The sequence below is a fragment of the Pagrus major genome, chromosome 11, assembly GCF_040436345.1.
Source record: "Pagrus major chromosome 11, Pma_NU_1.0".
NCBI lineage: Eukaryota > Metazoa > Chordata > Actinopteri > Spariformes > Sparidae > Pagrus > Pagrus major.
In genome coordinates, this window is record NC_133225.1 from 25,830,103 (window position 1) to 25,842,984 (window position 12,882).

Consider the following 12,882-nt stretch of genomic DNA (forward strand, 5'->3'; position numbering starts at 1 on the left):
GCTTAAGAAAAAAAAGAAGGGGAATTCTTTATTTTTTTTAACCTGGGCTTTAAGTGTCTGACAAGATTACTGAAACAATTCCCATGGAAACAGACCTTTTCTGTTAAATAATAAGATTTTCCATTTTGTTGCCGGAAACGCAAGTCTCGTTCAACGAAGAGTCCTGCTCTAAAATCTGAAAGACATGTGAATTGTTGCAGGAGGACGATGGTGTTTGCAACAACCAATTAATAGGACCTAATATCTAAACAAAGGGACAAGGGTATTTTCATTAAAGTGATAAGTTCACTGAACTTTTTGAGACTGTTTCAAGTGTGGAAGTAAAACCACATCCAGTCCAAATATGTGGGCAGCAGTTTGTTGTTGGCTTGTTTATTTCAGTAGCTTGTCACCTATTTAGTTATCGAGTGACTTTATGGTACCTTTAACGGTACTAATAATGCTGTTGCAACTCCTACTGAGGGATGGTGTCTGCTTATAGGATCATTGCAGAACACTGTGTGCATACACACTCTTTCATGCATCAACCATTACTCATTTGCTTGAGCATTTTCTCCAGAATCCCCTCCAGGCCCAGATTTATTTTCAAATGTGTAATTACAGAACTCCAGAGGAGCCTGTGTTTGTGCTTGTGTGTGTGTGCGTGTGTGTGTGTGGTTTCGGAGGCTTCATCGGAGGTCCATAGTTAATCAGCAGTCGACCAGAAGTCTCGGGGATCAGCACATCGATTCCCTCCCAGGGAAATCAATTCAATCAAAGGCGTTACTTAAACTAAACTCAGATCAGAAAGTGGAGGACAAACAGCAAGAGGACAGAGAATAGGATGTGATTCAAGAAGGTATGGTTGACAGTGATTCATGGGGTGTAAAGGAATAGCAGAGGGACTTTCCTTTGTTATCCATCTGTATATCAACATAATGAATGCAGATGCTTGCATACAAGGCATTAGGAGAGATTGAATTGTACAGCACCAATGGGAGATTATGGTGTGATGTGAACATGGTGCTCTCCATCACTATCATCAAAACACCAAAGGAGGGTCTACCTTTTAGAAGAATGATGCTCCAGCTCTGTGAAAGCCCATTAAAGCTGTTATGGTGGTTTGCGACAACATATTATGTTGGCTTTTGCTTTAATCTGTCACAAATCTGTTTACAGTAACTCTGGCAAATTGGATATACAAGACTTATGCATCAAACTGATGAAGTAACTTCACTTTTTAGGAATCGAATTCACGGGATCTATGAACAACTTTTGCGATGGAGAACCGAGAGATGTTAAGAAATATTAAGAGATATTTTCAGTACATGCACATAAAGTACACTATACTGTGATTTCACACATTCTGCTACACGCACACACACGCAGCTCTGAGGATCAATGTGGCCAACAAAGTTAGAGAAGCTCTCACAGCGTCTGACCTTGATTAGACATAATGAGACTTAACCACAAGTCCACTAATCTGATGAAATGACTTACAGATTCACCTTGTGATGAATACTAAATACAAGCATTGACTTTGGACACACGCGGGTGCACAGACTCATACCCCTTATAGGCATGTATACACGCACACACACGCGCTCCAACACATGTCCTTGGACTATTCCAATCAGACTTATTACTTTGAGAATCTTCAAAGGGCTCTTTGATCACCTCTTTGAAAATCATCTTAATAAAAATTGCAAATAGGAGCCAGCCTTTAGTTACAGCCATACGGAAAGTTTTGTGATAAGGCTGAAAAAAGACAGACTGACCTCTGGTAGTTCTTCTCTGTTCTGTAACTTATCTTTGGAGGAAACACTGGCTATGTGTGAGATTTCTGCGTGAATCCCTGTGAAATGCCAGCAGATTTTATGGTATATCTGTATTCTACTACTTCTTCCTTAGAAGCTCACCAGTTTCAACTTCACTGATGAGCAACTTGCTCATGATGTTTGCAAAGCCCCATAGCAACTCTGCTGATTCCTAATGAGAGAACATCCTAACTCTGCCAACTTGATTATGCTGTCCACCAACATGGAACCGAAAAACTTGGTTTCCAGCTGGAACCAAAAAACTTGGTTTCCAGCTGGAACCAAAAAATAGCAGGTTTTCCTAGACCTTTGTGCAAACCGAAGTGGGCCTGTCATATTCTACAGGTCACTGTGCAATGCACTCTGTTTATGACACCTTAATTACATTAGTTCCACTCAAAACTTGTGGAAATGGGAGCTGTTTTGCTAGATAGCACTAAGGTCCTAAGAATCTTGAACCGAACCACTTTAAAAAAAAAAAAGAAGAGAGGCTTTATTTTCACTGTATTTTGGTGTTAAGACAGGAGCGGGTTAGAAAAGGATATACAAATCCACTTATCAGATGCATTGAAATTGTACAGCAAAATGTCATTGTAGGTGCTATAAGACTGGTTGATTTTGCACTCTGTTGTGGTAAAAGTTGAGACACAAATGTTGGGCTGCTTTGAACTGGACAGTACATCTACTTGCAAAAAAGACAGAGTGACTTCAGTGGGTAGTTTTGGCAGCTGGAATATGGGTCACCATTACCAAATAGTATGTTATGTTCAAATATTTTTATCTTGGGGGCCCAGTCTCTTCCAAAATCATCAATTTATCTCTTACTTATGTCATTCATCAAACTCACCCAAGCTTTACCCACAGCCATCAGAATCTTCTTCATACTCTCTTTCAAAACCCATATTTGAGTAATACCTCTTCACACAGTATACATTTTATATAATACATTTTGAAGTCTTTTGTCATTCAGTCATCACTTTTTCAAAGCCACTGAAGACTAAAATAGTCTCCTCTCCTCTAGTTGTTCTGGTTTGAACCCTTTTTTCATGAACCCGAAGCTTTAAAAACTAAAATAGTTGCAAAGCTATTTTGTAGCTTCTGAAAAACCTCCTGTGTCAGAATGTCAATTTAACCTCTACCACACACTTCTAAAAGCCAGTTAATAATCTCCCATCCAAAAAAGAAAAAAAAACAAAAACAATCATGTCAGTCCTAACACACTTCCTATCCTCACCTTCACTCTCTTTCTAACTTTGATTGTCAAACCCAAGCACACAAACACACACACATGCGCTCCCTCACTCACCCCACACTCATCACACATCCAGTATACGCATGAAGTTTCCCACTTGTGAATAGTGGGTTTCCTTGGCTGATTATAAATCCAATAATCACAGTGGGCAGTGTTCCATTTTTCATAATTGCAGCAGCAAGCGACCTCACCGCCTGCCAACCTTTTTAATTTTGAGTGTAACAGGTAAGGTTTTCTTCCATTTTTCATAATTACACTATGCTGAGAATTCAAGTTTTAAAATCACAAAAGCTGTTTTTGAGTATTTCAATGCTGGACAATTAGTCCTGGTTTGTAACACTGGTAATGATCCTCACATGCATTACTTCATACTCATTAGCTCTTTTTCCAAAAGCGTCTTGAATGGATCATTCAGGTTTACTTTTACTTTTATTACTTACCGACAGTCATAAATCAGTAAATATAATTAATTAGACAGTGAAACAGCCAAGTTAATATAACAGCATCAGAAAACTATTTTCAACTATGAACAAGGTACAAGGTATGTACATATGAACAGATATAGGTCAATGTTAGGGCTGCACAATTAAACAGAATATCCAAAGATCCAAATCACAAAAAAAACCTTTTTTTTTTTGATAGAGGTATAATGTGTGCAGCATTAGTATAAAGTACTGCTGTATAATGCTGAAGAATTGTCTGGCCTACACATCTTGTTGTCCAGATGTAAGAAAACAACAACAAATGTAACATCATTATTTTAATAGTTTGCATAATCACAATAAAATTGTGATGCAAAAATGATTATTCTAACTAATGAGGAATCATTTTTTATTGCACAGTATAATGTCTCAGTATGTGCATTACAGTATGCATGTGAATGACAGCTGTAAACAATACTGCAGTAACTTTAAAGTGACAATTTGACAATTTCTGAAACTTCTTTCATAAATGCTTCCTTCTGCTATGAACATGCACACACGCATTTTTTGGTTGCAAACACAGTCGTCATTGAAGGTGCAGTGGCGACTGTCACCGTCCTTTCCGGTAACATACTCATATATGACAGAGTGAACGGACAAAAGCTTTGTGACTGGCATCTAATTCATGATGACCGAGCACTTTCTTCCCGCTGCTGCCGTACAGTAGCTTCTTCGAACACATGCTGCAGAAGCAAGCATCTGGCTCCCTCAATTTGTGGCATCAAGTGCTAAACAGCTTCCCATCATCACCATTTTCCTCTATTCATGCCCAGTGCCATTTGTTCTGAACTCCTCAAGTAAGGCTGTGTCTTTGCCAGGTTTAATAAACTTTGCTTCCATTTGAGCCAAGTAGCAGGGCTACCACACAGCATTCACATTCCTTGGCAAGACCTACTCTGCCTCTGATTAGCAAGCACTTGTTAGTCGTCCTCATACCATTGGTAGGTGGAACTACCATTTGAAGATGATTGGTTAAACCATGTCAAAAACAAATCCCATGTGGACTTTTGTTTTTCTTTCTAAATTAGTCATATGCTGGAGTACTTTAAGCCCTGTGAACAAGTGAACATAAGAGCTAAAAGTGAAAGCTACAGAAAATATTTTCCTGTTTCACAACCTGTTTTGTGAGAAATGTAGCAGGATTCAGGGACGAGCATTTATAATTCTCACTTTTTCTAGCATGCTATATGGAAATAGTATGAAAGAAGCAGGCATCGTGTCCACTCTTCTGCCCTCCTCGGCCTTGATCAAACCATGTATGGATGTCCTGCCTCTGATGGTGCAGTCAAACAAAAAAATAGCATGTGAAAGCAATTTTCTGAGGCGATGTGCAAGAAAGAGAAGGTTGGCACTGCGGCTGGAGCGCAGCAAAATGTGACACTGAGACCGAGCAACCTTGGAAGTGCTTTATGCTGAAGGAAATATATGTGTGTGCATGTGTGTGTGAGAGATAAACTAGTTTAAACACAGATTGCATTACTGTAAAAGAGGCAGAAATAATTACATCATGCTGGTGTGAATGCATGTTTTGGAGGAATTCATGCATTTTTGAAGACTTCATTACAAACACACACCTACATTAATGAATGGACACCGACTCACACAAGAAAACACACTTGACATTTGTAGCTGGTAACACATTTGAGACATGTCAAGTGTGAGTGTGTGTGTCCTGACCTACCTCCTTCCATCTGTTTGTATGTTTGAATGTGTGGCACTGTTTGTCTGTGGTTGTGTTTGTCTGCCTGTCAGTGCGACTGTACAGCTACTTACTGCAGATTGCATCAGCCTCGTCTGAACCGTCTGCACACTCCGGCTCTCCATCACAGCGCCACCTTGCAGGGACACACTGTCCGTTCTTACAGGCGAAGTCTGTGGTGGCACATGTCTTCTTTGCTGTGGAGAGAAAAAGGTACACATGCAACGTTACTGTATGCCCCAAAGAAAGGTAAAGTGGTATCTGTGTGTGCTGCTCCTATCTGCTGGTCAGTAATATAACACTATAGTGAATCAACTCCTTGCTGGTTCTTAACACAGTGACTGTCAGATATTCTATTACATATTTAATCATTCAATTTCTCTGGAGTACACTATTTGATGCATGAATAGAGACAGAAGACCTACAGAAACTGGACACACTCTTGACAAGTGATGAGAATGTGTGCAAAAGTTTTTTGCACACAGCAGCAAATACAATTTAATTTAAGTTAAGAGTAACTCCTGAGCACCAACTTCAAACCAATGTTCCAGTCCACTTTAAGTTGAACCATCAGCTGGCTGCAAGTTCAAGTCTTGGTGGTGTTTTAAGTACAATTTGTAACAGGAGACATGACGGGACATGATACGTTTGATGAGTCAGTCTTTATTGGTCTCTGTTCTTTGAGGTTGTCTTATGTTGCGTTCAAGTCAACAACCCAGGTCAGAATTCCCTCATTCAAATTTTCAACTTCCAAGCCTTCCAGGTGCAAGACGGCAAATGTTAACAAAAACTTGACAAAATGATGATGTTACATCCAAGGTAACAAGTGCAACTTCATACTTGGAAACTTATGTAAGTATTTTATTCACTAGCTTTATCCACAAACTATAGTCTACAAATACATCCCAGCCCTACTATTGGTGCTGCCATTCTTGTGTGACCTCAGACAACTGCCACTGCCTCTGCCTCATAAGTGCGAAACTGATTGGTTAAATGGTTCCAGTGTTATAGGTAGATAAATTCATTTCATTAAGAATTTAAGTATCATAGAAGTGTTCTGGGCTAGGCAATGTATTACATTTGACAACAATGAACAGATTTCAAATATCTGAAGAATAAATCCAGTAAAAGACAGATCAGAGCTTGGAGGAGCAGTGTTTTGAGCAGTTTGCTTTTAGGCAGAGTGAATTAGTAATGTGGTGACAGCTTCAGTAGAACCTCTTTTTGCAAGACTGTGTTAGATACATGGTTCGGGGAACAGAGTATGTCACATGTGACTGTACCAGCAACCTTCAAGTTAACTGCCTGAACTTTTTGTTCCATTTTGACCATCTCAGGATCCACCTTCCAAGTCCAGCCCAGTCTCTGCAGAATGGGCTCTGGCTCTGTGTAGCTGTGTCCCGATAGCCTATGGACTCTGAAGGTTTTGTGCAGTCACTTTCTCCAAGCAAGGGGAAAATTGAAGCACTTGAGTCTGTCACGGGGAAAGGCAAAAAAAAATACCCTCCCCTTGACAGCGAGAGCCAGTGAACAAGAGAAAGCACTCGCTTGGCGTGTTAGCAATGCCTTTGCCTCGCCATGATGAAATATACTGTACAGAGAAGGGTGCTGAGAAATGGCAAAAAGTGTGTGTGTTAAAAACCCTGTGTGTATGAGTGTGTGTGTTTGGTGGTGGTGTTTGTGTCGGGCTAAATTTTCTTCTGACGATGTGACTGTTTTCGCGTGAGCCTGGTGTTAAACGACCTCACCAACCATACGTTTAAACCAGCAATGTTATTCTATGAATGTACCGTAAAACTAATTCTAATTTTATGCTCACTATTCTCCCATCACCTGTGATAACACTGTATACAGAGATGAAGATACATGCAATGAACATTTCAAGGCACAGATTGGCATTTTTGGAAATGCAGACACTAAAAACAGGAGAAAATATATTGGAGAAGAAATAACAAAGGTAGTCGCTGGTTCAAATCCCTGGACTTTGCCCCTCCCTCATTACCACCACTGAGTTTCCCTTGAGCAAGGCTCTTAACCCCAACCGCTCCAGTGGAGCTGCTCAGGGGCCTACAGATCAGACTGTGGTTGTACTGGGCCGCTTCCAGGTGTATGAATGTATGAATCTGATCAGGGTCTTCCTGGAAAAGAGAGCTCTGCTCTCAGTGAACTCTCCCTGAATAAATAAAGGAGAAAAAAAAGAAATTCAGGATTATATATGATTATATATGTATATATATATATATATATATGTATATATATATATATATATATATATATATATATATATATATATATACATATATATATAACATATATATACACATCTTTTATCAAACCCATATGATTACTGCCACATGCTTTGCTTTTGCAGCAAGCTTTAGGTGACTATTTAAACTGCTGAACTACAGAAACATATTGCTCCAACTCGGCACTGTGTTATATACTGTCCAGCCATCTTCTACTTAGCAAAGGCAAAGCTAGCCAGCTTATTAGCTTGTTGTTTATGTGTGTAGCCTTGGATGTCCTATGGTGCGTGGTAAAAGGCAGTGTTATGACTGATGGCACAAGTGGGAGCCATAATAATGAAGTACACGCTGAAGGAGCTGACAGCATCTCAGCTGGGGGGACCAATGCTTTCAATATGTATATCTTAATGTTTTTATATGGTTAACAATGTATGGCAGACTGAGGAAAAGATAGAGACAGCCAGGCATTCACCAGGGCAGAATATTGATTCAAAGCAGAGCAAAAAAAATAAAAAATAAAGAAAAAGGGAGCCTTAAAGACGCAAGAGAGATGGGACTAAAGAAGGTGTAGGCCCAGAATAAATGAAAAGCGTGTCCCTAGGGATCTACGAGTAGTCAGGGCTAGAGACAAAGGTAAATAGAAAGAGGGGAGAGTACAGGGAATAGGGGCACAGAAGCGAAAGACACGAGGGAAAGAGGCTGTCGAGGTGGGGTCTTGTGTAATGGCATCAGTCTTCACAAAGGACTGAATAAATCCTTTTCCTTCCTTCCAACATGTTAGCATAAATCCCATTTCTTCCTGTCCACACTCCCTGTTTTTTCTCATCTTTTCATCCACCCCTGTCTACAGGCTGATAATAGAGCCAGCTGAAGCCACGTACAAGAGTGTTCACTGGGCAGTACAATTCACAATGTCACTTGAGATTTCAATAATATCTGATGGTATCATGATATCATCTACAAATAAAGGTTTTCATTTACCTTCATATCACATTTCCTATCACTGGTCATCATAATCCTCTCCAAAAACAGCCCGTTTAAATCAGCTGGGGATACAAAATGGTACAGGTGACAGACCAGCTTACAAAATATTGTACTCAAAAGGATTAATTAAAATGCATGAGCCAGCGAGCCTAAGCCTTTCAATTTCCAACAACCCTTTCCTGAACTCGCATTTCATCTTATCTAAAGGAAATAATACGATTCACCTTGGCCACTTCTCATTCTTGGGGCCAAAGGCATCCGGTAGCGGCTTTTCTGTCTGTGAGCAAATAAAATATGCTTTCAATTAACCAGTTTGACTGTTTTATCCTGATAAAAAAAAAACAAAAAAACAAAAAAAAAAACAATGTGAACAATCATTTCCCATTACAACTATCTACAGCAACTGCAGCATATGATAATAAGTGCACATTTTTAATTATCTGTAGGAAAAGATACACAAATTACAGAACTGCTTTGCACAGAATGAAGACTGCTTTAAAAATTACACTATAAGTAAAAATGGTAGCATTTCAATAAAGCACATTATGGAAAGCTATTATCATCCATCTTGAAAACCGAGAATTACATTTATGAGAGTGCAGTCATTCGGGGTTTTGAATACGGAATGAATAGTGATTAGTTTTATGCGAGGAAAATTTCCCACAGATGGGTATGCAGTGCAACATTTTGAAAAAGACAGCGCTCATGTAATGAAATAAGCATGCAAATAAAACTCATATAGCAGTGGCAAAAGGCACAAGAACTGACACCAGGAATGAAAAAGGAAATACACCCGCAACAACATTATAAAGACATTATAAGAACATTTCTCATATCCCACTACACACATCTACTCTAAACGGTGGACAAACATGTCGCGTTTATAAATTCGAAAAATATGTATACATTTGCACAAAACCTGCACGTACAAAATATTTTCCCATGCCTCTCAAGTGTTGCTGACGCACACACAAACAGCTGCGTACATTTACATTCTGATGCACCCGGACCTGTCATATATGAGTGTCCATCCATATGGAACAGCCTAAACCTGTCTTATGAGGTGTGAGAGTGAATGTGGAGGACACAAACACTATAGGACACACATACTGTGTACATACACACACACTCACATCCTTACCAACCACCCCATCCTCAAGATTTGAAGTACGTCATGTTATTTTAGTCCTCTATCTCCAGATGGAAAAGGTGATTAATATTTATGTGAAAATAGCAGACAGACCAAAAGAGCTCCAGCTTGCTCGCTAGGTGATTTCAATCCACGTCCTCGAGTCTTTACTAACTTTGCACACTTTTATATTGCACCATCAAATTCTCATATCTTATCCACTTGAGCTGCACTTTAACTGGGGACTTCATATGTTTACAAAAAATACAGCACTATTTTTTACTGAGATTTACTTTGCTTTGATACTTTACTGATTGGAGGAGGCAAATGTACTTTACTTCATTCATATTTTTAAGGGACAATACAAATTGATATGATCGATACAAGGTAAATGTGTCAGATTTAGCCACAAGGCTAATACTCAACTGCAGTCCCTTGGCAAATTGATGTTATACATTAAAGCTCGCCTGATATCCTAAGATGCCTCCTACTTCATTGTGAAGTCCATTCTCAGAGTATGTGTACTGCAGGCTTCACATTTCCACATCACACTTGTCTAAGCGGAATATTGGACCAGCATTGGCTTCAAAGCTGTTTGTGATTTCATGAATCATGCTCACAGGCCTGTTTCTTAAAAGTCTGAATTTCTAGGAAGCACAGAACCAATTTACACTTTCAGCAGTGAATGTGAAAACAGCCTTCTGGTGTCGAACTAGAACTGCACATACATCATTCTACACAGTGACCCAGTGAGCAAAAAGTGGTCTAGATCACGCCTTTTAGACGTCATTTATGGACATCCAAGACGTCTAAAAGATGTCCTCTGGGGAGCCAGAATTAAAGTTTTTTATACGTCTTCTCTGGACGTTGTATAGATGTTTATATGTCGTCTGTCGACTAATTCTGGCTATCCGTGGACGTCCGTGATATAGATCTGTGATTCCCCTTTTTTTATTAAGCAAGGCAGAGGAAGTCACTGAACACCTACCAAATATTTGTCATAACATCAAGTGAAAACACATTGACTGTCCAGCTTATTGTAAAGGAAGTCCTGGTTATAGTTAGGCAGTCTGACAAAGAATCTGAAGCACTCTGATAATGTTAAAAACCCTTTATGAACTTATGGATGAGCCTACGCATTTCAACTCCTAAGAGTCTTTATAAAGGCATAAAAGGTTTGTAATAATGTTAATATCAGTACAGCCTTTGGTTACATTTTAGAGGTTTTTTTTCTTTATAGCTTTGGTACTTTTAATAAGATAGAGCAGATATCAAAAAAGTATCCAAGTATCGACAACCTTACAGTCCTGTGATGCTTTACGGAAGAATTTTACCTTTATAGGCCAAAAAATTAAAATAAAGACCTTTATAGAGATGCACGCGAGTGACCATGTTCATGTTCAGAGTACACTTAAGGCGGCTGCTGTCCACCTTTTCATCACCAGACACACTGTGTTAATTTCCCATTGATATTCAACTAACGCTCTGGAGACCCCCATGATCAATGAACGACTAACTTGACCTACTCATGTTCACACGGCCTTTACACAATATATACATAGACACACACACACACATGCTGGACACCTTTTAGGATGCCTCGCCACACACTCCCGACAACATGGTATGGGACGTTATTGTTCGACCTGTGAACAGGTGAAGGTCAGCGTCTTCCTTCAAGTCATTCAATTTACTCACTTCATTACACACAAACACATACACACACACGGTGAGAGGGAAATGGAAATAAAACATCCAACAGCACAATAATAGCTAAGGGAACACGGTGTCGCCTCTAATTAGGATTTGTTGACTGCAGGCCCTGAAACGTTGATTTACTCCAATAACAACAGACAAGAGGCGCTGTAGTGAGATTATTTACCATTCTTCACTCAGAGACACTGACACCTTTAAATCTGCTAAAGCTCCAAGTGAGAGAGAACAAAGCCAGTATTCTTTGCTCATTAGCCTGTGAACTGACAAAAACAGATTTTGTTTTTAGAATTCAGATTCTTGAGAAAATTATTTTGAATTTGAAGTGGATGTTCAGGACAGTTCAGGGTCTCTGGTTACTTTTTATATTTGAGTTGAAGGGTGGATTCAAATACAATGTAAAGAGACTTGCTGTATTCAAGGAAATAAACTGCTGGAGTGTTTTTACAGTCTGTGTTTATTGGCCAACAATAGCAAATGGATGTGGTCTCAGAATGTCTGCATAGACATAAACTGTAACAACAGACCCTAGCTGTTTGAATGGAGTGTGTTTCTGTATAGTATTATGACGGTAGGTGACAGGTCAAACAGATAATCATCTTCAGTAAACATATCCATTACGTACCAGGACGTCCCTGCAGGAAATCTTTCTCATCTCAGCAGAGTTACTTAAAGTACAACTTTGGATAGCTCCAAACAATTCAATCTGGTTGAAAAAACTTCGACTTGATCATTGGAATATATTGTTTACCTCCATCCATGTCTTTGACTTTTTATGAATTTGTACTGCTTCTGAACTCTACCTTAATCTAAATGTCAACTATTGGACAAAAAATAGCAGAAAACAGAAAATATCACCTTTCTGTTATCACTACACTTCTGTAATTTCAGCCCAAACCTACGGTGGCCCTGATGGTCAAAACAGAACAACCTTTCAGAAAACACAAGTTTCCATTGTTTCTATTGTGTGCTACCCTCAGTCACCACGTGCTTTCAGGGTTCCACAGGACATTTGTTTCCTGAGATGTTGTTTTTTCTGAAAGGTTGTTTTGTTTTCTAAATGTTGTGATGTCTGAAAAGTTGTTGTGTTTTGAACCTAAGAGTCACCAAACAAACCTGCTTTGACCTAACTTCTACCATAACAAAAGGCCACGGCATGTAATTACAGCAGGCAAGGCAATTTTGGTTTCAAATAACCCAGTTAAAATTCACAACCACTACCAAGAAGAGAAATAGAGAAAAGCCAGTCTGTTGTGTACATAAAATCCATAGAAATGCCAGAGAACATAACCATGTTGCGCTGCTAAGGTATGCCATTATGTGTGTTGAGCTATTCACATGTTACAGAAAAGTCTATTGAAATTACCAACCATACAAATTCCCACGACAGAATTGGACAAAGGTGTTTGAAACAGTTGGTGCAGTCAGCTCTGTAGTGTAAAGATGAAAAGCACAGTGTAAAGACATTTATTTACTGCTCACAATATTCTAAGAATTATGTGAAACTCAAGAATAAATAGCCAGGTGTGGTAACATCTTTCTCGAAAGACTCCATACATCAGAAAAACAGCAGAGAAGTAG

The 12,882-nt window shown here is 39.2% G+C and overlaps 1 protein-coding gene across 2 annotated transcripts in view; it reads right to left on the minus strand.

Annotated features, from left to right (window-relative positions):
- The window catches only part of lrp8 (low density lipoprotein receptor-related protein 8, apolipoprotein e receptor), a 185,364-nt gene that overhangs the window by 89,489 nt on the left and 82,993 nt on the right, over positions 1-12,882 (minus strand). For both annotated transcript variants that reach the window (XM_073477218.1, XM_073477217.1), the window contains exon 3: positions 5,304-5,426. In XM_073477218.1, coding sequence (XP_073333319.1) covers positions 5,304-5,426 — 123 coding nt within the window. The remainder of the gene's footprint in view (positions 1-5,303; positions 5,427-12,882) is intronic.